The 26,816-nt window shown below is 39.2% G+C and overlaps 1 protein-coding gene across 14 annotated transcripts in view; it reads right to left on the bottom strand.

Annotated features, from left to right (window-relative positions):
- The window catches only part of LOC126334721 (diacylglycerol kinase epsilon-like), a 189,051-nt gene that overhangs the window by 104,628 nt on the left and 57,607 nt on the right, over positions 1-26,816 (bottom strand). For all 14 annotated transcript variants that reach the window (XM_049997255.1, XM_049997246.1, XM_049997250.1 and 11 more), the window contains 2 exons: positions 20,237-20,384; positions 894-1,117 (listed from right to left, as the gene is read on the bottom strand). In XM_049997255.1, coding sequence (XP_049853212.1) covers positions 894-1,117; positions 20,237-20,384 — 372 coding nt within the window. The remainder of the gene's footprint in view (positions 1-893; positions 1,118-20,236; positions 20,385-26,816) is intronic.

The following is a 26,816-nucleotide window of genomic DNA, read 5'->3' on the forward strand; positions in this document are numbered from 1 at the left end:
AAAAATTTTCTTGAACTGGTACTGGGTCTATCTTCAACATTACAATGAAAAGAAAAGACAAAAAATAAAGAACATTAGGTGGTTAAGAAATTAGCTGCTAGTAAATAATACCACAATCAGCAAAACATAATGGCAAAACTGGCAGAATATAATACCGAAAGTGGCAGAAAATTGCTCCAAAATTGGTCATAAAATAAAATGATTTTTCATGTCCCTAAGCAGATGTGTTACAATTTTGTAAAGGTTCTGTAAACACAAAAAAGTGTAAATCAATAATTCTACTTCTGGTTCCCTCAGGGCTAGTTGTCACATGGAGAGCTTAATGTATTGTTGTTGGGAAAGACCCTCAAAAGGATAAAAATACCACACTTATCTTCTTTGTTTTTATTTCACATTTACTTTCAAACCTTTCCTTACTCAGTTCCTCCTTCAGCTCTGTGGTTTACTTGTCATAATAAGGCCTCTCTTCAACTACTTAATATCTATTGTTATAGACAGTTGCATCTTTTGATTTCTTTGTACAGTTGTCTCTATCCTCTTATCCTTTAGTTGTATATATTTTTTTTAACTCTACCAGTTTCCCCCCTTCTTTCCCTCCAGAAATATGAATCATTTTCAAAACGTATGAAACCTGTTAATTTCTACTTTTGGGTTGCCTGTAAGGGTTTCTGTAGCGGTCCCTGTTCTAGTTTGTGTGTGTGTGTGTGTGTGTGTGTGTGTGTGTGTGTGTGTGTGTTAGTACCCTTGCTAAAATAATTTGAGAGGTATGAAAATGAAACAGTAAAATTCGATTTGCTCACTGCTGTAGTTATTCATACTTCAGTAGCTAGTAAGCTCACATTCTCTTCCATCACACACAATCCTGGCATAACAGAATTACAAGTGAAACTAACCATCAAGTTCTTCTTTTCAACAGCATTCAGCACCCAGCCTATTGTTCCATCTCCACCAGCAACAAGCAAACGTGTTGAAATTCCCTTCTCATTCAAGAAGCAACACCACTCAAGTGCTGCCTCTGGTGAATGTTCAGCCAAGTCAATAACCTGTGCTGGGTTTAACAGGTGACGAAACAAAGCCAGGACCATTCCACCGTCTTTGTTTCCAGACTTCTGATTAGCTGTAACATAAAAAAGGGAATGCAAAATAATGGTACTGGTATTTGAAAATGGAAATACACCATCCATTCCTATCCTGTTCTACTTACTTTTTGTCAACATTTATGTACAAAACATATATAAGAAACCGCTGGTGTTGAGCTCCATAATACACAGAACATTATTTCTGGACTTAAATAGTTTTGTGTTATATATCACAATGGCAGCAAAATATCTTTCTCTTATGAATATAACTCACCCATAGTTAATAACTAATACATTAATGACATTTCACCTATTCTGATAATGTATGCTTTTCACTATGATGATAAGTGCACTTTGCATTTAGTTTGTTATTTACTGAAAAGTAAACAAATAAGACATGTCCACTACGTACAGTACTGAGCCTGAGACATTCAAAAGCTTGTTTTTTTTTTTTTTTTTTTTTTTTTTTTTTTTTTTTTTTTTTTTTCAGACAGAATTGCATGCTCTGTGTTCCTGACCAAAGTGTCATAAATAGAATGTAAAATTGTTTGTCTATGTTGGCTGAAAACTCTTGTTGTGCCACAATGAAATGAGTGTGTCTATTCTGAATCCTGTCAGTTGCTAGCTGAGAAGTGTAAACCAGTTTCTTCTTGTAACTGGAAATGTGCCAGCCAGATTTTTTTACAAAATCAAAATTCTTTTTGTGGAATATTTGATGAATTGTACTAATGTGTACAAGTGGTGTTGTAAGCTTCAAACTGGCAGAAAAAATGTACACAATGAACAAATGAGTGGGCATGCCACAATCGTGACTGATAAGATAGTGAACAATGTCAAGGAAATGATTTGTGGTGGCCATCAATTAACTTTCGGCAAGACAAATGCAACGTTTTCAGAAATCTCCTGGTCTCTTCTGCATGAAATCATTACTGAAACTCTTGGTTTTCAAAACCTGTGTGTGATGTGTAAACCAAACCATTTCACAAACAACACAATGTCAACAGAGCCACATCTTCATGTGAATTTCTCGAGTGCTTTGAATTAGTTTTCAGGTGAATTTCTTGAGTGCTTTGAATTAGGAAGTGACCAATTCTTTAACTCTGTTATGTCTAGCTATGAAACGTGGGTGCCCCACAACATCTATGTGATGAAAAGACCATCACTATTGTGTAGATTTCTCTCTTCACCATTAGCAAAAAATTCGAAACCATCATTTTGACCTAACAAATCATGGTGTTGGTCTTTTGTGACAACATTCCCAGGGAGAAATGATTAATGCTGCACAGTTCTGTGAAATACTATAAAAACTACAGAGAGTGATGCACAACAAAAGAAAGGACATGGAAACTAAGGCAGTGAGCTTGTTGTATGACACTTATATCACCACACAGTCAATGCCACAAAGAAGCTCACTCCGTTAGGACATCATCAACCCCAACGCTCACAGCCCTGATCTGGAACCCTCAGATACTCACCTTTCCATCTCTTTGAAGTTGTTCATGGATGGGAAAAAGTTTTCTACAGATGATGAGGTCCAGAGTGCCATCAAACAATGGGCCAAAGAGACAGTGGAATACTTTTTTGATGGAGGTATCACAAAACTCATCCCTTGGCTCACAAAGTGGATTCAGAATGAAGGTGAGTGCGTTGAAAAATAGTGTTTGCTGTATAGCTGTGTATTTGTAAATTTTTCATAAACATATTACCTTTTCAATTTTTAAACAATTGAGTATTCTTAATTTTTGGACTGTGTCCTAACTGTGGAGTGCAGGCACACTTGACAAAGTTAGTGGATTCTTCCACTGCTTCTTGGTGGAGACTATTGCACAACCACAATCAAAAAATCTTCTGCAATACTGTAGAGCACTCACAGATTGTGTTTTAATTGATATGTATTTACTGTGGACTTTTTTGCTAATGCACCATTCTATCAGACTGCTAAAGATATAGAAAATAATGTGGACTAAAGGTTACTATCCAAAGTAATTGAACAAGATAAAGAAACAGAGTACTGCAAAATAATATGCTTTGGGTCACTCTGTGTACAGTTTATCAGTTCTGTCCATTAAATAATTACAGGTGTATGTGTCTGATAGGCCTAAAACCCTTAAATTTAAAGTGGAAGATCTAAACAGAATTTCACTACTTCTCCCATAAAGATTCACATTCAAATATGCAGTTGATGGGCATGCACAGAAATATCCCAAAATTGCCAGTTTTTATATAAATGTGTTGCTCAGTTTTGAGATGTGTCATGCCACAAGAACTAAATTTTATGGGTGACACAAAGAAGATTTATATCCCAGAGGACTGATCGTTATCCCCTCAGTTTTAAGTGTGTGAGAATTCTGTAATGAATAAGACTTCTGTTCTCCAGCCTCCGTGACTGTGTAGTTTAGCTGAAGCATGGAAATTCTAAAAATAGTGCTAAAAAGAGCTACCAAAGTTTTGGATTACCTTTGTAGGGATTTGCCAGTGACCTCCGATGGGAGTGTTCCCATTGAAATTTGGGAAAGATTGTCAGCTCTGCTGCCAGCAGAGTTATAGGGTAGTGAGGAAATAAAATACCCACCATGAAAAAATAGTTGGACTGGACCTCCAGGATGCAGTTGGACTGGGTTGGACACTGGGTTAACAACCCGTCTCATAAAAAGGAACCTGTTATGAAATATCAAGAATGTGCCCGGATGAAAATGGAAATATGGAACATCAAAAATGACTTATGATCAAGGACTTACGATTGCAAAATGGAACATTAGAATTTTGGCAGCATCTGGGAATTTTAATATTCTGTCAGATGAACTTGATGGTTGTGTAGTTGCACCACAAAAACAAGATACCTAGGAACAGAAAAGCTGGAAACAGACCAGCACATTCTATACTACAGTGAATTGGAAGATGGAAAATTCCAAAATGGAGTATGTTTCATGCTCAGTGACAGAATAGCAGTGTAAGAAATTGATTTTCAACTAACTGATGACAGAACAGCTGCTATAAGACTAAGAGGTAAATTACAAAATATAACAGTAATTACACAAAGTCCCACAACTGATGTAGCAAAGGATGAAAAGAAAAACAGTTTCTATGAAACTGTCGGAGACCCAATGCTAAAGTCAGTAGGCTGAAACATTTGGAAGGGAATAGTGGGGACAGAAAGCTTGCACACGGAAAGTAGAGATAATGAACAGAGACTTCTTAGCTACACAAGTGCAGCCAATCTAAGGATTATGAGCACATACTTTCCTTTGAAGGACATTCACAAGGCAATCTGGGTACCACCAGATGGTAGAACAAAAAACCAAATAGACCATGTCTTGGTAGACCAAAGGCACAAAGGCAGTGTAATGAATGTGGAAGTCGCAAGAGGAGTTAAGGCAGGCACAGGCCACTATTTAATCATGACAAAGGTACAACAATGGATAGTGACAGGAAAACCAAGTGGAGGAAATAGTATAAAAGAATGGAATATTGATGTGGACATATTGAAAGATAATGAAAAGGCATGGAAATATATCATTAAGCTTCAGAATAGATTTGAGTTTTTAACAATGGAAGACAGCATCGACATTGAACGTCAGTGGGAAATTATAAAAACAACTGTGCAAGTAACTGCAGAAGAAGTCGCTAAAAATTATAAAGAGCTACTTAAGTGTTGGCTTACCTTTTTGGGGATTTGCCATGGTTCTCAGAGGAATGTGAGCAAAAAGAGAAAGAAGGGGGAGTAGCAAAGGAAAATAACCTACATGAATATTTCAAAAAACCCAAAGAAGCATATGTAAATGCTAACAGGGAAACAGAATATAGAGGGAAACATTCCACATGGGAAAAATATATCTAAAAACAAAGACGATATCACTTACCAAACGAAAGCGCTGGCATGTTGATAGACACACAAACACAGACATACACACAAAATTCAAGCTTTCGCAACCAACAGCTGCTTCATCAGGAAAGAGGGAAGGAGAGGGAAAGACAATAGGATGTGGGTTTTAAGGGAGAGGGTAAGGAGTCATTCCAATCCCGGGAGCGGCAAGACTTACCTTAGGGGGGAAAAAGGACAGGTATACACTCGCACACACACACATATCCATCTGCACATACACAGACACAAGCAGACATTTGTAAAGGCAAAGAGTTTGGGCAGAGATGTCAGTCGAGGCGGAAGTACATAGGCAAAGATGTTGTTGAATGACAGGTGTGTACTGCTCCTAAATCTGGGGACCGATTTCAACCAAACATGGTACACTTTTCTCTTAGTGTCTGGCTACAATCAGCGTGGGGTAAGAGCAACATACCTACCACATTTCAGGAGAGATGACATTATAAACAATGAGATTGTGAAAAAGTGCCACCCTGCACATGATATTAATATTTATTACTTCTGTGCTACCACCTCTATTCATAAAGAATTTTGCAGACAACATGCCACTAAATACACCTACAAAATTATATCATGCTACCACACAGTTCAGGACATATGGTGTCATCAACATTGAGACAGATGAAAATCGCTGCACTGAGCACAATGCTTAAATTATTACTTCTTTGTTACTAACTCTATTTGCAACATATTTTGCTGACCGTACCCACTTATGCCACTGACTGTACCTACAGAATTACATCACTGTTTGACACACATTAGAAGATACAATACTGTAAAAGACTTACATGTGTGAAGAACTGCTGCATCATGCATGATGTTTAAATTTATTACTTTTTTGCTACTAACTCTATTCACAACATATTTCACATACAGAATCCACATATGCCACTGAATGTACTTACACAAATATATCATTGTATGACACATAGTTCAAGAGATATGACATCATAAACACAGAGGTGTGTGCAAAAATGTTGCATCGTGCATGAAGTTTAATACATTTACTCTTTACTACTAAGACATTCATTCAGTCAACCCAACTTAAGGAAATCCCTGACATCTAGCAGTGCTTTTGATAGCTTTAAACTATGAAATGCAAACAGCTAGGCGAAAACAACAGCCATCTATAGAACTATGAAGAGGTGTTGCCATAGAGACATTTACAAAATAATGTTGTAGGCATGCAAAGCAGCTGCACCCAGTGAACAGATACTGTCTGGGATCTTCTCACACTGAGTCTGCAGTATAATTTCTAAGGTATTTTCATGAATATGTGGAAACAAAATGTTTTTGATATCACACTACAAGCACAGTTCATTTTCTTTCTTTTTTTTCATTTCTAACAGAAAACTGGCAGAATGAATACTCAGGCAATGCTCAGTTTGTCAGCTAGTTAAAGATTAAAATGCCAATACAGTTTTGGAAAGAACAAAAGGTATGGAAATGTGGAATGAATATTTTGAGGAGCTTTTAAATGTTGAAAATGGAAGTACAGAAATGGAAGAACAACATTCATGTTCACCCAACAAACCATCACCCAAAATTTTATCAAAAGGAATAAAAATTAGGATATTACCAGTATTACTATATGATGCAGAAATATGGAGAATAGGTATGTATACAGACAGAAAGATAAAGGTTTCTGAAATAAAATCTGTGGAAGATATATGGACCATTTATGAGAGAGAAGAATGTCAAACAAGAAAAAACTGGAAGCTCACGGAGCTTTGTAATGAACTTGATATTACTGTGGAAACTAGAAGTGGAGATCGGTTGGGTACATCTATACAAGAGAGGAGGGATCAAGGACGGGAGAAGAGTCAGAGAAGAAAGCCATAGGGCAAAGACCTTTAGGCAGACTTGCAGAACACTTTATGAGCTTTCATGTTGGACTCATTACTTTTTTCGTTCTACTGATTTAGGAAGAAGCACAGATATTTCCCAGCTATGGGAAACACCTCCCACATTTGTGTTTTCATTAGCTAAAATAAGATCACAGGAGTAAAACCAGGCATCCTCCACTCACCAAAATATAAAACTGTTTGTTAAGGTGAAGAACACAGAAAGTTACATGTCACATAGATCGCATGATCTTGCCAGAAAAGTCAGTTATATTTGCATTGTCCAATTTGAATTTCATCTCAAGTGAGCTGCCACAATGATGTTTATGGTGGATTTCACAGACTACAGGTATTCTTCACTTCCAGTGACTCTAACTGCCACTGATACAAGATCCTTTACAGTGAAGTAATATATGAGAATATACATTGTGCAGCAGTGTGTTTACTGCATATCTACTGAGCTTCCACACTGATTAATTTATTTCCCTGGATTCCTATGTGCCTTAATGACATGGACTTGTTTCTGTACTGGGTACATAAGGTGAATGGCTGGTAGGGTACTCCAGGAAATGGAGCAGAGGAGGAGCTTCAATGCACAATCACTTTTTACATTGTCTGGCATCACCAACCTCGCTTTTAATTCTGCATCATGTATACAAATACCAAATTGGTAAATGAAAATTAAGTGCACAAACATGAAAATCTAATGAGTGGACTGTTTCTCCCTTGTTTAGACCCATAATTGCAAACTGGCAGACAGTAATAGTGCTTTGTTAGGGCTTGCTTGTACTGCCAACAAGTGCTCTAATTATGTAATGGGACAAATGAATCCATTCCTGGATGAGAAACGCAATTGGGTTGACATCCAGAACCATTGTGAGCAGCCCCAAATACCCTCACATCTTGTGTTTGATAACCCAAGAGTCGTTCCACTGATTATAGGGACTCCCTTTGACTGGGAAATGAGAAGAAACATTTGCCAATTCTCCAGTAAACTGGTTAGAAAAAGTGCAGTCTACTTAAAGGACAACAATTATCAATAGATAAACAAGGGAGTGGGGAGGGAGGGGGGGGAGGTGAGGCTTAATAGGTTAAATGATTTCAAGGCATGAAGCAATACATTTAATGCAGTGAAAATTATATTACAAATGTAGGCAAATAAGGTTCACACTGTGATCTCTTAACACGAAAAACTACATATCTCTACTGACCTTAGTTTAACATACTAGCCACACACTACAACTCCTTGAAAAAACAACTGCGCTGAGCAGAAACGTAAGTAAGTGTATTTTAAAGTATCACAGGAAATACACTAACTCGATTCACATTCAGAATTTAAAGAGAACAAAAGCCCTTTGTTCATTGTATAGACTAACAATATGGTTGACATTGCAATTATGGAGACATCACTCTTTAAGTTCACTTCGAAAATTAATTTATCTTATTATGTGTCAGAATGATGCTGTATCTGCTGAACTCCAACAAGATAGTGACTTTCTTTCTGTTTCATAAAAAGTTAGAAATCTTTTATTAGGAGGTCAATAAGGCAAATTCAGCATTCAACCAGATCTTGAGATTTACTGACTTTAGACTGTAAGGTGTGGGATAATCTGAAGGACATACCGTATATCACAAAGGCATGCAAATTGATTGTTATGAGAAGAGAGATTATGATAATCCACTAATACATTCCATACAGCAGAGATGCTGAGTTGCAGAAAGGCACAACAAAAAGGCTGTTGGAAAGCTAGCTTTCGGCCAACAAGGCCTATGTCAAAAGAAGAAAATATACCCACATGGACACACTCACTTAAAGGCAACTGACACACACACGACCACAGTCTCTGACAGCTATAGCCAGACTGCGGGCAGCAGGGCATTATGGGAGAAGCAACCAGATGGGTGCAAGGAGGAGGGTGACGCTGGGAGGGGGAGGGATAGCATGGTAGGGGTTGGGGACGGTACAATGCTGCTGGGAGCACGCAGGGACGAGGTGGAGAGTGGGGCAGCTAGGTGCAGTCGAGAGGTTACACAGAGGGCAGGGGATAGGGGTAGTTAGCGAAAAAGGAGAGAAGTAAAGAGATTGGTTGCACTGGTGGAATAGAGGGCTGTGTAGTGCTGGAAAGGGAACAAGGAAGGGGCTATATGGGTAAGGACGATGATTAATGAAGGTTAAAGCCAGGAGGGTTGTGGGAATGTAGGACATATTGCAGGGAGAATGCCCACCTACACAATTCAGAAAATCTGGTGTTGATGGGGAGGATCCAGATGGCACGGGCTATGAAGCGGTCATTGAAGTGAAGGACATCGTGTTGAGTGGTGTCATCAGCACATGGACAGTCCAGTTGTTTCTTGGCCACAGTTTACCGGTGGCCATTCATGTGCCAGACAGCTTGTTGATTTTTATGCCCATGCAGAATGCAGCACAGTGATTGAACCTGAGCTCTTAGATCACATGACTGGTTTTACAGGTAGCCCTGCCTTTGATGGGATAGGTGATGTTAGTGACAGGACTGGAGTAGGTGGTGGTGGGAGGATGTATGGAACAGGTCTTGCATCTAGGCCTATTACAGGGACATGGGACAAGAGACAAGGGACTGGGAGAAGGGTTGCCTAGTGATAGATGAGAATACTGTGTAGGTTCAGTGGGCAGTGGAATACCACTGTGGGAGTAATGGGAAGGATAGTGGGTAGACATTTCTGATTTCAGTACATGATGAGATGAAGTTGAAACCCTGGCAAAGAATGTAATTCAGTTCCTTTAGTCTTGGGTGTACTGAGTCATGTGTTGAATTATCCTCTGTGAGCGAATGGTTGGGCTTTGGGAGGTTAGGTGACTGGAAAGATAAGGCATGGGAGATTATTTTTGTAAAAAATTGGAAGTGTAATTAGGATTTGTAAAGGCCTCAGTGAGACCCTCAGTATATTTTGAGATATGCGATGGCCACAGGTGGCTACGCTGTACAGAAGGGACTTCTTGATATGGAACAGGTGGCAGCTGTCGAAGTGGGGGTATTGCTGGTGGTTAACAGGTTCCATATGGACAGAGGTACTGATTCAGCCACCTTTGAGGTGGAGGTCAACATCTAGAAAGGTGGCTTGTTGGGTTGAGTAGGACCAGGTGAAGTGAATGGGGGAGAAGCTGCTGAGGTACTGAAGGAATGTGGCTAGGGTGTCCTCACTCTCAATCCAGATTGTGAAGATGTCATCAATGCAACTGAACCAGGTGAGGGTTTTCGGATCCTGGGTGTTTAGGAAGGATTCCTGTAGATATCCCATGAATACGATGGCGTAGGATGATGCAATGCAGGTGCCTATAGCCGTATCCTGGACTTGTTTGTGGGTAATGCCTTCAAAGGAGAAGTAATCTTGGTGAGGACATAGTTGGTCAAGGCGACTAGGAACGAGGTGGTTGGTTTGGAATCCATTGGGTGTTGGGAAAGGTAATGTTCAGTAGCAGTAAGGCCATGGATGTAGAGATGTTAGTGTAAAGGGAGGTGGCATCAATACTGATGAGCAGGTCACCATCTGGTAACAGGGCAGGAACTGTGGAGAGTCGGTGGAGAAAATGGTAGGTATTTCTTATGTACGAGGGCAGGTTGCGGGACTGAAGGTGTTGGTCTACGTGAGTGGAAATTCTCTCAGTGGGTGCACAATAACTGGCAACAATGAGGCATGCTGAGTGATTCATTTTATGGACTTAAGGAGGCATGTAGAAGGTAGGAGTGCAAGGAATAGGAGGGGTATGGAGGGAGATAGACTCTGGAGAAAGGGTGTGGGATGGGCCTAAGGATTTGAGGAGAGACTTCAGGTCCTGCTGGATTTCTGGAATGGGGCACTGTGGCAGTGTTTGTAGGTGGATATAACCGACAGCTGGTAGAGTCCTTGTGCCAGGTAATACTTGCGGTTCAAAACAACACTGGTGGAGCCTTTGTCAGCAGGTAGGTTTATGAGATTGGGATCAGTTTTTAGGTGATGGATTGACAATCTTTCTGCAGATGTAAGGTTAGTTTGCGTGTTGAGGGATTTTGGTAATGATGGGCAGTAAGATTTGAGGTTAAGAAATTCTAGAAAGTTAACAGGGATGAATTGGGGGAAGTGGGGATGTATTGTGGTTGGATGGAAGAGTAAACTGAGTCAGGCACTGTTCAAACATTGGTCTTAGGTTGAGTCTGATTGGTATGGTTGGGGGCAAAAAAGTGTTTCCACTGTAGAGATCTTGCTTCATCATAATTCCCGAAATGCCTCAACACGCAAACTAACCTTACATCTGCGTTGGCAATCCATCATCTAAAAACTGATCTCAACCTCATAATCCTACCTGCTGACACCAATGTTGTCTCGAACCACAAGTATTACCTGGCACAAGGACTCCACCAGCTGTCAGTTATATCCACCTACAAACACTGCCATAGTACCCCATTCCAGAAATCCAGCATAATCTGAAGTCTCTCCTCAAATCCTTAGGTCCATCCCACATCTTCTCCCCAGAGTCCATCACCAACCTCACCCCTAAAATTCCCCGTACTCCTACCTTCTACATGCTTCCTAAGGTCCATAAACCGAACCATTCAGGATCCCCCATTGTGGTCGGTTAATGTGCACCCACTGAGAGAGTTTCCACTCTCATTGACCAACACCTTCAGTCCATTACTCGCAACCTACCCTGCTACATAAAAGATACCAACCGTTTTCTCCACTGTCCCTCCATAGTTCCTGTCCTGTTACCACATGGTGGCCTGTTTGTCAATATTGATGCCACCTCCCTTTACAATAACACGTGCCCTGAAATCAGAAATATCCTTCCAGTTCCTACAGAATATCCTCGTCTATCCCTATACAAACCCTACTCCCATCCCATGGCCTTACCGCTATTGAACACTACATATCGAAAGGCCCAATGGATTCCAAACCAATCACCTCTTTCCAAGTCGCCATGACCAACTATGTCCTCATCCAAGATTCCTTCTCCTCTGAAGGCATTACCTACAAACGAAACCAGGGTACAGCTATAGGCACCTGCATTGCATCATCCTACACCATTGTATTCATGGGATATCTACAGGAATCCTTCCTAAACACCCAGAATCCGAAATCCCTCAACTGGTTCAGTTTCATTGATGACATCTTCACAATCTGGATTGCGTGTGAGGGCACCCTAGCCGCATTCCTTCAGTACCTCAACAGCTTCTCCCCTATTCACTTCACCTGGTCCTACTCAACCCATCAAGCCACATTCCTCAATATTGACCTACACATCAAATATGGCTATATCAGTACCTCTGTCCATATCAAACGTACCAACCATCAGCAAAAGCTCCACTTTGACAGCTGTTGTTCCATACCAAAAAGTCCCTTCCATACAGCATAGCCACCTGTGGCTGCAGTATCTGTAGTGGTGAGTGTTTCCTCTCAAAATATACCAATGGTCTCACTGAGGCCTTTATAAATATAATTACCCTCCCAACCTTGTACATAATCAGATCTCCTGTGCCTTACATTCAGCGCCAGGGTTTTAACTACCTCTCGTCGTACTCAGAAATCAGAAATGTCCTTCCAATTCCTACACAATATCCTTGTCCATCCCTATACAAACCCTGCTCCCAGCACCTTGCCTCATGGCTCATGTGACTGTAATAGACCTAGATGCAAGACCTGTCCCTAACATCCTCTTCCCTCCACCTACTGCAGTCCTGTCACAAAAATCACCTATCCCATCAAAGGCAGGGCTACCTGTGAAACCAGTCATGTGATCTAAGAGCTAGGGTTCAACCACGATAGGCAACAATAGCACAGCTATACTTTGTGACACAATAATCATGCTATATATACATAAACATATGTTTTTCATTTTTAGTTGATAAGATTGTATGTTAATTTTGTGTTTGTGCATAATTTGTAGGTGCAGATGGTACCATAATGTACTAAAAGAATGTGAAGACATTCTTTTTGGTGCAAGGCTGTAGAGAAAAAAAAAAAAAAGACGGCACAATTTTGCTGTGTGGAGATCAGAAGATTGTGGGATACTTTGTGGAAGAAAAGATTTTATCCATTTCAGTGTAGAAATCAATTTTGCTTGACTATTTCAGTAGGGCAGCAGGATAAGTTTAAATGACCTATTCTGAACAGGTTGCATATGTTGCGCTGAGGAAATTATCTGTTTATTAATGGGATAATTATAATGTGGTTTAATTCATATGGTAAAATTTATTTCATTGGTTAAAGTTAACTGTAAATACGGGGATATCTTTAACATATTTGTATGTCACAACACAGTTTCTGTGGGCAAGTTTAAGGAGCAGTATGTTCTGCTGTGATTTAAGTTAAATTATGAATATTATGCGGTAATGATAATAATTTATAAGTACACGTAGCTTGCTGAGTTGAACAGATTCTACTACAATGAAAGCCATGCTTATTATAAGTCAGTTTTACATAGTTAATTGTCTTGCATTTTTACTGATTCCACTGAGAATGGCTTTCAGAGCCTGAACTATGTGGATTTGCTACATCAAATCATTTTAAGGAACAACACCACAGTCATATTTTGACAGCACAAACCCTTAAAACCTATAGTGAGCTGCAAATCTGCATACATGTTGGTGCAGTATGTTTCTTTTGGAGCTGTAATATCTACAGACACATCTGGAGGACAAACAGTACCAGGAACCAACTCCAGAATATCACAGTAAGTGTGTGAATGAAACAAAATTCTAAAATGTGGAGTGCAAGGGTGCTGGCAACAGTGGCTAAAAAAAAAAAAAAAAAAAAAAAAAAAAAAAAAAAAAAAAAAAAAAAGAGAGAGAGAGAGAGGGGGAGGAACCTTCAAATGGCAGATAATGGTGACTAAGGCTGCTCCTGGTTATTCTGTTCAGATCGGTTGTTGAGGTAACCACACTGAGGTGACAAAGTCGTGGGAAACCTACTAATATCTAGTCAGACCTCCTTTTGCCTGGCTTAAGGCAGCAACTCGACATGGTATGAACTCAACAAGTTCTTGAAAGTCTCTGGCAGAAACACTTGTCATGCTGCCTCTATAGCCATCCACAATAGTGAAAGTGTAGCCGGTGCATGATTTTGTGCACAAATTGACGTCTTGATTATGTCTCATAAATGTTCCATGGGATTAATGTCGGGCTAAATCATTTGCTCAAATTGTCCAGAATGTTCCTCAAGCCAGTTGTGAATAATTGTGGGTTGGAAATACGACAAATTGTCATCCATAAAAATTCCATCACTGTTTGGGAACGTGAAGTCCATAAATGGCTGCAAATGGTCTCCAAGCAGCTGAATATAATAACTTACAATCAATGATTGGTTCAGTTGGGCCAGAGGACTCAGTCCATTCCATGTAAACACAGTCCACATCACTAAGGAGCCACCTCCAGTGTACACGGAACCTTGTTGACAAAGTGAGGTTTTTGCCACACCTGAACCCTATCATCAACTCTTACCAACTGAAATTGGGACTCATCTGACCAGGACATGGTTTTCCAATTGTCTAGGGTCCAACCAATATGGTCACGAGCCCAGGAGAGGTGCCATAGGCAATGTCGTACTGTTAGCAAAGGCACTTGAGTCAGATGTCTGCTGCCATAACCCATTAACACAAAATTTCACTGCACTGTCATAAAGGATACATTCATAATACATCCCACATGGATTTCTGTGGTTATTACATGTAGTGTTGCTTGTCTTGTCAGCACTGACAACTCTATGCAAATATCGCTGCTCTCGGTTGTTAAGCCACTGTGTTGTCTGCGGTGAGAGGTAAAGCCTGAAATTTGTATTCTTGGCACGCTCTTCACACTGTCAATCTCAAAGTATTGAATTCCCTAATGATTTCTGAAAAGGAATGTCCCATGCATCCATCTTCAACTACCATTCCACATTCAGAGTCTGTTAATTCCTGTGATTCAGTTATAATCACGACACAAACCTTTACGCACGAGTACAAATGACAGTTCTGCCAATGCACTGCCCTTTCATATTTGTGCATGTTGTTGTTGTTGTTGTATTCAGTCCTGAGACTGGTTTGATGCAGCTCTCCATGCTACTCTATCCTGTGCAAGATTCTTCATCTCCCAGTACCTACTGCAGCCTGCATCCTTCTGAATCTGCTTAGTGTATTCATCTCTTGGTCTCCCTCTACAATTTTTAGCCTCCACGCTGCCCTCCAGTAGCAAATTGATGATGCCTTGATGCCTCAGAACATGTCCTACCAACTGATCCCTTCTTCACTCGTGCATATGTTTGTATATGTGCATATCGCTATCCCGACTTTTGTCACCTCTATGTTGGAAGAGAGTTAGGTGGTTTGGAACTTGTAGAGTGTTAGGTTTTTGCCAGCAAGTGTTCAAGTGAATACTTTAACTTTCTGTTGCACTTAGCAAAATTCTGGGTTAAGTAGGTATCTGGTATTGTGCTTTGGACTTTGAATTATTTTGGCTGCATTTAAGGACTGTTATGGATTAGCCCAATAAAACATGGGCATGACTATGAGAATTTAGATGTGTTAATTGCTCTACTGAACTTTTAATATTTGTGAACTGCTAATTATTTTATTAACAGTTCAGCAGGAGACTACAAATGTTGTGCACTACAGAGAGAAACATGCTGGTAATTACTGGTGAGACAAGAAAACAAATAAGGGATCAAGGGACAAACTGTAGTGGCAGAAGAAATTATAATTGGAAAATGATTCTGTAATGGGCAGGATGTGTAATGAAGTGGGCATTTGGACGAAATAAATTACAGCAGCAAATGTAGTTTTCAGAATCAGAGGCTCACTCTTCTGGTAATAAAAGAGGAAACAAGCTAAATCAGACCTATTATGGATGAAGAGCAGTAGGGATAATGGGGAATAATAAAACAATAGTGCTTGGTGACATCATCTTCATTTAACACAAAGTGTTAGGCTGTCATAGGTGGAGTATAGAAGCATGGCAGCACGAAAGAATTGTTGATGAGGACGTTTCCCTCTCCAGAGTACAGGGAAACTGACCTACTGAGTCAGGCTGTAGAGGATACCAGTAACTGGATAACAGATGTCCCCAAAGTGAAACAGTTCATTCATGTCCATTTATGCATTCCAACAGTTTGGTGGTGGTCATACCTATACAGAAATGTCAGCTACTAATAAACTGCATGACTAGTTCCACATGTAATCCTATCTTTATGTTGTACATGTTCTACATTTTGCCGTGTTTAGCTGGAGTACGCGTAAGCATGGAGACAAGTTTTATGAAAGGAATGGTAACCTTAGTATACAGATGGTTGTCTGGGAATGTTACCTAATTTCATGGGAATGTTGCAGAAGTTAAGAGTGTGACTTAAGGCAAGTGTCGAAGGCATTGGGAGGATACCAGAAAAGTATGGAAAACTGTCGGGCTCTGGTTGAGTAAGTCATAGCCCCAATATGAGGAGATTTCCTAAAGTAAGTCACACAAGACATTCCACATTATTAAAAGCACTGCACAACGGCAGCAGCATATTGTTGGAAGAGAGTACATATTCTGGGTTTCCCATAGACACAATTCTGCTGTGGCACAGATCACATGTGCATCATACTGTGGAGTGAAATGGAGTGGCAACAGAAAATGTACTCCAAACTTGAAGAACAGAGGACAGTATGATACTTGTTATTAAAACATCTAAGCTGTAGATTTACTACTAAATTATGGTGGTATATGGACCAAATGCAATGTCATGTCCAGCCATATTGAAATTGTGCCAACAATTTGACCAAGGCTCCAAAGAAGTGGGTGATGTCGATCAGGAACAAAGACCATCAATACTGAGAACAGATAAAAATGTCCAGGCACTCGAGGAACTGATTAACACCAATCATACATTTTCCAATGACGACGACATTCACACTGTGGTTCTTGTACGGCTCTGTGACCAAGGAAAGGTTTTCTGTTATCGAGGAGTTGAACAATTGGTAGAACATTCTGATTGTTGTTTATAGCGGGTAGTGACTACATTGAAAAATATGTCATGTATGTGTGTCACTTTGAAGTGTAGTGCAGGATTCAATGTACGTTACTTAGTCTGCCATAATAACGTGCCGCTTACTTTTTGAAGTTGTTGTTCTGGTCTTAATTCAAACTTCTGGTTTGACTCAGACCCCTACACCAGTCTATCCAGTGCAGGATTCTTCATCTCTGCGTAACTACCATAACCTGAAAACATCTTTTTCAGAAATGATTTTCATGCAATTGTCAGTCTGTATTTTATATGCGAGGATGGTTTCTTGGAATCACCAGGCGAGGTCAGTGCTAGCACAAAGAGTTGTTCACGTGATATTCAATGGACTGCTGCTTGTGAACACGTGTCACATCTGTGCTCTTGGGAGAGAGCTGTGGTGGTGGCATGGCTCTGTTGTTGTTCCCACGTAGTGATTTGTAAATATGGAAAAATTTGAGATTTGACCAGTGCATAAGTACTTTGTAAAGAAAGGTATGAAAGCAAAGTACATTCATGCCAATTTCCAGAATACACTGGGGGACTCTGCTCCTTAATATTAACTGTTGCCAAGTGGACAAATGAATTTACATTTGGTCAGGAGAGCTTAGATGATGATCCATGCAGTGGTCAGCCAAGATGTGTCACTACTCATGAAATCATTACAAAAGTGCACAAAATGGTCATGGAGGATCACTGATTAAAAGTGCATGAAATTGCTCATGCTTGCAAGATGTCATCTGAAAGGATATATCACATTTTGACTGAAGAATTAGAAATGAAAAAAAAAAAATCTGCAAGATGAGTGCCCTGACTATTGACACAGGATCAAAAACGCATGAGAATGAACGTATCAGAACAATGTTTGGCCCATTTTAGGAAAAGGAACAATATTTTTTTGTGCCAGTTTGTGACCAAAGATGAAACTTGGGTGCCCTACTATACCCCAGAGACAAAACAACAGTCAAAGCAGTAGAAACATGTTGATTCTCCACCAGCACAGAAAGCAAAGACAATTCCTTTGGTGGGAAAGGTCATGGCATCAGTATTCTGGGATGTGAAGGGGATTCTGTTTGTAGATTATCTCCCCACTGGGCAAACAATTACTGGAGAATACTATGCTACCCTCCTGGACAAATTGCAACAAAAGATACACGAAAAAAGGTCAGGATTAGCAAGGAAGGAGGTCATCTTCCATCAAGACAATGTGCGCCCACACACACGAGCCATCACCATGGAAAAATTACATGGATTAAGGTATGAATTGTTGTCACACCCGCCTTATTCATCTGACATGGCTCCGTCAGACTTCAATCTCCGACCAAAACTAAAAATTTTTCTTGGTGGATGAAGATTCACTTCAAACAAAGAACTGATAGCCAGAGTTGACAACTATTTTGGAGGTATGTAGGAAACTCATTTTCGAGATGGGATCAAGGCACTGGAACATCACTGGACCAACTGCATCAATCTACAAGGACACTACATTGAAAAACAAAAAAGTTTCAGTGATGAAGTACTTTTTTTCTGTTCCATTCTGAGAACTTTTCAAACCACCCTCATATACTATACTTTGGCCTTCATCAATTATACTGCTGTCCAAGTGGTAAAATTCATCTACTTCTTTCAGCATCTCATTTCATAGTCTAATTCCCTCAGCACTGCCTAATTTACTTCGACTACATTCCATTACTCTTGTTTTACTTTTATTGATGTTCTTCTTATATTCTCTTTTCAAAACACTAGACATTCCATAAACTACTGTTCCAAGTCCTTTGCCATTTCTGAGAATTATGTCACTAATAAACCAAAAAGTTTTTATTTCTTTTTCCTGACTTTAATTCCATTTCCAAATGTCTCATTTGTATTTTCCAAAGGTTGCTCAATGTATGAACAACATTAAGGGTATTTTAAAATTCTTGATCTCACTCCCTTCTCAACTATGGCTTCCCTTACATGTCCTACAACTCTTATAACGGCAGCCTGATATCTGTACAAGTTCTGAATAACCTTTCTGTCTATTTATTGATTTATTAATGGCATGGGTGGTAGTCAGTAACAAGGAAGGTATCTATGAGTTGTTTGGAAATAGTAACTTTGCTGCTTACAGGTAACAGGAGAACAGAAGGGACTCGGCAAGAAATTTGTTTGTGTACCAGTGTTGTGCAAGAAGAAAGCCAGGGGGAGGATACTGTTATAGGTTTTAAAGTAATTGTTGCAGGGGAAATTAGTTTACCATGAATACATTTTCTTTGAAAGGAACTGCCAGAAACAGATATACTGTAGCTTGTTGTTTGGTTTGATATAGATTGAAGATTGTAATCAAGCCTACATCCAGGACTACAAAGGCCACAGAGGTGTTACAAATAAGTTTGCACTAAGTCAGGAAGCATAGTTTTTACACTTTAAGAATGCCTCTTCCATGAGGTCCAGGGAAAGGCTGAAATTGGATGAGACCAAGCTGATTACCATATATCTGTACATCTGGTCTTCAAAAGCAAAGGAGTTATGTGAAAGACTGAAGTGTGGCAAGTAACAGGGCTAAGTTCAGAGGCAGGTAAGATGTGTTGTGGGATGATTTCTGATAGAAGAGGGATAAAAATGGATTTGAGGAACTTCAGAAAGTTGTTGTACTTTTCATATAGGATGGGAAGCTGTGCATGACAGATTGAAGGTGGCGATCTATTAGTGACAAAACATGTTCAGTTTGGGCTTCAAAGGTCGGGCAATGGGTAGCCAACTTGTCCAGATTGGAGTAGAAAATATTCTCAAGAAATAATTAATTCTCAAGAAATAACATATATGTGTCATGCAATCATTTTGTTCAATGATACAAGTGATGACATAGTCATTCTTATAAATCAACTCAGCAGCTTGCTTGGAATGCCAAATAAGAAATGAAAAACACCTGAAAGGAAATATATATTTTCCTTTCTCCCTCCCCCTCTTCCAACCATATGGCAAATGACCTAAAGAATGCAAAGCCATGGGGGAGAAAAAGAGATAGAGAAGAAGAAGCATGAACTGGCAATTTTCCTTTTCATGGAAAATATTGCTCAATAATAACATAGCAGACAGAAAAATAATGCTTATGATATATCTTACATTCAGATTTTTTACTGTAAAAGTTTGCAGGCTAATTTTCACTACTGCCTCAAAGGTGCTCTTACCTCATTTTTCTTTCAGCTCCCTCTCTCACCACTTTGCTCTCTTCCAGTAATGAGCTAAGATCTAAAAATGCACAACTTTTTTCCTTTCTTGTCTGATCATGCAGGCTACACACTATTATGTTTTTCACTGAATTGTAGACATTTTCAGTACAAGAACTAGACTAAGGAAGCAAGAGAGTACTGCAATAAGTGCATATTAAAGTCACGGCACTGTGACTTATATTTTTTAATGACTATTCGCTAAATTTCTTAGCAACAGGTAGTGCAAATTTAAGACAGTATCTTCTGAAAACTTGCCTAGAACAATCAGAGGTGTCCAGTCATTCCACTCAGGTTTAGTAACAGATTGCAAGCAAAGTTTTCGGCTCAGCTTGTGTTGTCGAGTAGTCAGCACCACAGAAGTGGGTGGAATGACAAGGTTTTTGAACCGCCCATAATCACACATCTGTAAATATACAAAAAATGAAACTCTATGTTCCTTTAATTTCATGTAAGTCCTCAAGTAACTCAAAGGCAACACAATATGTTCACTGTGAGATTTCCATGTACTCCAGTATTTAGCAGGATGGCACTTTAATAGCACAAGAATGACAGATGTCTTGTTCTCTCTGCACTACTTCTCTGTGGGCAACAGATGAAAGAAGCTCTGCATCACGCAAAAAGTGCCACAGGAAAACACAAAACACAAAAATAAAACAACTTGATTAATAAAGGGCCATACACATGCACCAAATAACTGAGTAGGCACTTTTGCCAGCAGACTGATCAACTTTGCTTGTTGAATGGGATCGTCAACAGACACCTGCCTCCTCCCCCCCCCTGCCCCCCCCCCCCCACTTCATCCAATCCCTACCACTACTTCACTCAAAAAACTCCGCCAAGTATAGTGATGTTGTGTCTGGCAGCCAGCCCCTCCCCCCCCTCCCCTCCTGACAAAAGTTTATATTCTGCCACTGCATGATGCAGCGTAAGTGCTGTTCTAATATACATAACAGAGTCCATGGCAAACAAAGACACACTTTCTAGAGAAATTTAAATCCTGATGATGTTTGTGGGATAGTATAGGCAACAGAGATGCAAGAAGTGAAGTACTTGATCCATTTTTTAACAAATCCATAATGGTTTGATGTGGCACATAGAGAGAGAGAGAGAGTAAAAGATATATTTTATGACTAAAAGTCTGACGACATTCCATATTTTGGTTTTTGGGTTTTATTTCTGATACTTATCAGAGATGAAGTCTAAAAACCTAAATGCAGACATTTAGAGCTTAGCTTTCATTTCCTATACGTATCAGAAATAAAACATAAAAATCAATGTATAGACAGTCAATTGAATTTTACTCATAAAATATACTTGCTTCACTGTTCGAAGTGTTAAAAAAATCCAGCCTATATCCAAGCCTTCTGCTATAAATGGCAAAGTGTAGGACATTTCTTTGTAGTTCTAACAATCACTAAATGCTTCATTTCTTACGTACATGTTGCTATGTTTATCAGGTGATGTGTACCACCACCATTTGTAGTCTTTCTTATACAAATTCGAAATGAGTTTCTTAAACTTACAGGGGACATTGTCTATGCTACATCCATAAATAAATTAATAAAGTTTACAAGAACATCTTTTGTTTTACTATATGCATTTGATCAGGCAATTACAAATCACAATGCAGGCTTCATGAATCATTTTAGATAATAACTGTGGGGATACATGTGCAATGAATGAATCATTCTTCCCAGTAATCATTTGCAAATGGAACAGGCTAAGGCAGATCAGTTAGTGGTACCTGGAGTACCCTCTGCCACACGCCATTAGGTGGCTTGTGAACTATGATGTAGACATTGACGTACATTTAGAATTTGAGGTCCTCATAACTTCTGCTAGTGGCTATAGCCTGTAATGTAGCCTCTCCTCGAAGCTTACAGCACCTCCCATAATTGTATTCTTTTTCGTTATGAATGTTTTGATGATGTTCAGCAGCTCCAAAACTGATACTTCATCCATTCTTAGATAATTACAAAAGTCATCAGTTCCTGGCTCCTTAAGTAATAGGTAGCAGATTAATTTCTTTTTTGCATTAGCCCCTTTTCTGCCTACAGCTCTCTCTCAGCCCCCCCCCCCCCCCCCCAAAAAAAAACAAACCGGAACAAAGCAAATCAAAGTTTTTGTTTCACTGTAAAACAGAGCGGCATTTCATCAAACATAATCTCAATGAACTTACTACCATAAACAAATTGCAACCAGTGATAGGAACAAGCAGGCATAGTAATCACTGAGTAAATTCAGTCAGAATGTGTGTAGACTGCACACGAAATTGGTTGGTCGGTGCACATTTAGAGCTCTTTAACACATTTAGTGAATTGTTTCATCTAGTTTCTGTGCTAACAGTACAGATTTTATGAACTGAGTGTGCATAATTAAATATAAAGAACAATTTTTATAATTACAAAACCATGTTACAGAGAAGATGGCTACATGATTGGGAAGCAGATATAATTGAGTACTTGCTATTATATTTACTTACATTGTGTTTGTACTTACTACTGTCATCTGAAATGCTAAGTTTATGACTGTGAAATCATCCCATTTAAAACCATGTCTTATAATTTAACTCTTAGTTTTCTTAGTTTGGAAAGATCTCTGTCATTTTACATGTATATGCATTGAAAAATCAAAACAATGTATTCCTCCTTGCTCTTGGCAAGCATTTATACTTTTGTAAATGGTTGAGCTAAGTCGACACCTTGTATCTGGGCTTAGGTTTTAATAGCAACTGATTCTGAACTCTGTTTTACAATGTGTAAGTTCTGATGGGTGAATTTTTACTCATGTTAACTACTAACATAAAAATAACTCTTCTCATTCTTAAGTAACTTTAAACTAAATTACAGACATACTGACAACTGTACATGAAACATCATAATAAATTAACTATATGACACTATTTGTTAAAGAAAAAAAGTCATAATGACATGAATTCATTCGAGGCATATATTGCCTTTATTAGTAAGGATATTACAATGCCTCAGCTATTGGGATGGTGAGGTGTTAACCCTAACACCACAAGTTCTAATGGCTAATGAGAACTGTTCTATAGATATACAAGACAGGAAAAGTACGATATAGCCAAATAAAGAGACAAGCCTCAAGTGAAGCAAAGAATGAAACAGTCAACAGCTCAGCATACAGAAGAGGAAACACCTGATCTGCTTCACATCCTGCAGATTGAACCAGCAGATTATATCTTGCTACAGGGCTTAGCTACAAATGCATAACTAAACTGTGTCCAATACCACGATAGCCTGTCATTGTTTTGAAGTTTGATGCTATCTGTCTCATGTAACATGGGACGTACTGCACATCTTCTAAAATCAGAGTGTCTATTAATTTTTGGGCAAGCTGAGTGCCACCTTAAACAAAGCCAATAGAATTTTCTTCTACTGTTATTTCTCTCTATCATCCTGTTATTCCACATCTCTCATGAAAGTCCAGCATTGTTTCTAAAAGGGTGATGGAAGCAGATTTTTGGTGAAATTTTGAGTCTGTAACCTGGACTTACAAATTGCCAGCACATATGCTATAGTCGTCTCCCCATAGATCACCACCACCCAGGATTCCACTTATGCACTTGTGTTTGGACACACTTATCTAAACTACTAGTTCCCATCTTACATGGAAATGTGTAATCAGTAATCACATTTATCCAGTTCAATAGTTGCATCCAGATAATGATCCTGCTCTTCTGTCAAACACAATATTTTAATCAGCATGGAAAATGGAGCAGGTAATTTATGAACACTATTGGTCCTCGTGGATAGCAACAACGGACCACAAATAAGAGTAGCTATCACATTCCACGACCTATGACATTTTAACATTAAGGTCACTGTACTGAGAGAAATCAGATTGCTGGACTAAGGAAAGATCATTGTGGGTGATACATGTTACTTCATCTTTGACAAATGGAAATCAGAAAGCCAATGTCACATTTATGGTGTTGGTTTTGTAGTTAAAACTAATGTGATGACAGATCATCACATTACTCCTGTTGCAACCAGTGGACAAACAAATGAGAAGAGCCATAGTTTTCCTCACAACAAAATAGAGAGGGAGGTGTGGGAGGGAGGGCGGGTGGGAGGGAGGGAGGGAGGGAGGAGCGAGGGAGGGGGAGGGGGGAGCGAGGGAGGGGGAGGGGGAGGGTGGAGGGGGAGGGGGGGAGGGAGGGGGGGACTCTTACTGTAGGTAAAGACATAGTTGAAGGTGATTCAGACTCCAGGTTAGAATAAACCCAAAAGAAGACAAAGTAGAAGAGAAATTTCTCAAAAATATTGAGAGACCGAAGATAGTAGACCAGTCACCAATTTGCCAGTGACACTTAAAATACGATAGTTAAAATGTGTAGAATAATAACAAAATAAGTAAACATGGATGTAACTTGTGGTCAGAGTGACCTGCTCATCCCATTCCACCCTTCCACCCCCCCTTGATACCGGATTTTAATTTTCTTCCTCTTTCCTGAAGAAACCAAGGAGCTTATGGTACACAGGTTTCTTTTTTTAAAATTAGCATTTATATTGTCACCTGTGTTGACACAATAGTGTCTTTAGTAATATGGTCATTTATCCCAGGTTCCTATCACCAATGTAAAGTTTTTGCTGTCTACTACATTATGGACGTGCCAAAACAGCATTTACTCAACACTAGTAAGTATAGTGATAAAAGATTTTTTGCAAACGAAAGAGTGTAAAACAAGGTAATTAGTTAGCTGGTTCACATTCTATATACAGTTTTCACAAAAAGCATCATGAATTGGAATGCGTTAAATGGACAATTGCACACACAATTGCAATAAAAAATAATATTTGTATCGCTTTATCCTGGCTGTTTACAGCTTTGTACTACCTACTTCTGTTCAAGAATTTGTCTACAGCATAGAAGGAGTTATTACAGAGAAACAGTTTTAATTTACACTGGAAAATACTTCTGCTGTCTGACATTTTATTACCATGGGTAGAATGCCAAAGCATTTTATAGTCGCACACTTCACTGATTTCTATGCCAAAGTTAAATTCACTAGATGGAATTGCAACTTATTTTTCTTTCTTTCTAGTATCAATATATTTATATATGTAATTATGTGTTCAGTGATGGTGTACTTAGTGCCTCAGAAAAAAAGAGGGTCCTATCTCTGGGGATGTAGTGAAACTATTAATACAATCCTTGGTCACACCATGGCGCCTCCTTCTATCCGAGTTAGGAATGTGCAAGCTACACTCACATGCTTGGCAGCCATGTAAAATGGAGCTGCCATTGAATGCTATGGTCAATTGTAAAATTTGTGCTTATTAAATTTTTGAGCACAAAAGTCATTAAATTGGCTGAAATTGATCACTAACTGACAGAATTGTATGGACAGCATGGATGGATGCCAAAAATTTTGCAAGTGGTGTAGAGAGTTTACAGACAGTCATACTGAAACTCACAATGAAGAAAGGAGTGGAAGGCCACCAATTGGTTGAAATTAATCACTAACTGACAGAATTGTATGGACAGCATAGATGGATGCCAAAAATTTTGCAAGTGGTGTAGAAAGTTTACAGCCAGTCATACTCAAATTCATAATGACGAAATAAGTGGAAGGTCACAAATTTCCGATGAGACAGTCATAAAGACTGAGGAAACCAGGTGTAAAGATCAAGGGTTCAGTTTGGATGCTTTCTGCATTTTGGTTCCTGAGGTTTCCTGAAGCCCCATCTACTGAATTTTAATGGAAATCTAGCAATATCAGAAGTTCTGTGCAATGGGCACCATGTGTGTTGACAGAAGACCACACACGGGCACAAGTTGATTCTTCCTGCAAATTTCTTCGCCACTATATGGGGGAAGAGGACAAATTGTTGGACTCGATCGTCACTGGTGATGAAACCTGACCATTGCACTTTGCACCTGAGACAAAACAACAGTCCACAAGTGGTGTCACTCCTCTACACTAAAGCTGCAAAATTCAAAAAAAGTCATGGCAACTGTGTTTTGGCAACAGAAGGAGGTACTGTTGGTCTACCTGCCTGTTGGGACAATAATAAATGCTAACAGCAGGTACTGTGAAAAACAAACTCAGAAGGGAAATTCAGAAACAGCGAAGAGGAATGCTGAGCAAGATTGTAAGCAATCTCAGCAACAATGGATGTCCACACACTGCCCATCACACAGACGATCTCCTGAGAACTTTGTTTGGAACATCACCATTCACCACTATACAATGCAGACATGGCACCAAATGACTATCACTTGCTACTTAAGTTGGAGGACTATTTTTCTGGACAGTGGCTTTGCTCTGACAATGAGGTGAAAGAAGAGGTTTAATGCTTCCAAAAGTACATGGTGGCGAGCATGTATTATATGGGCATTGTTAAACTACCACTGCATCTAGGACAAGATATTGATTGAAATGGCAATTATGTGGAAAAAACGAAACTTTCTTCGTCATTTACAACAAAGTAACTATCACAGAAGTAAACAGTTATTTGTAAATCTAAAAATATAGGAGACCTTACTTTTGGGATTGCCCTTGTATCTCATTACAACACAGAAGGCTGACAATCCTTGTGTACATCACTTTTCAAAAATTTTGTAAAATGCCATGAGTGAAAGTGCTCAGTAGTGACTGAGATCTGAGGAATCATCTTTATTTTAAAAGCTAAAAGACAACGCTGCCATCAGCTCAAAAATTAGTTTGAACATCACAGTTTTTTGAGCAGGGATATTTATGACTGATATTAAGTGGCTAAGAGCATCACCTCGAGATCACTTTTCACGTCTAATTACTTTATATGATATACATTAATATCACCACCAATAAATAACTCCATCTTTCTAT

The sequence above is a fragment of the Schistocerca gregaria genome, chromosome 2 (genome assembly GCF_023897955.1).
Source record: "Schistocerca gregaria isolate iqSchGreg1 chromosome 2, iqSchGreg1.2, whole genome shotgun sequence".
Lineage (NCBI taxonomy): Eukaryota > Metazoa > Arthropoda > Insecta > Orthoptera > Acrididae > Schistocerca > Schistocerca gregaria.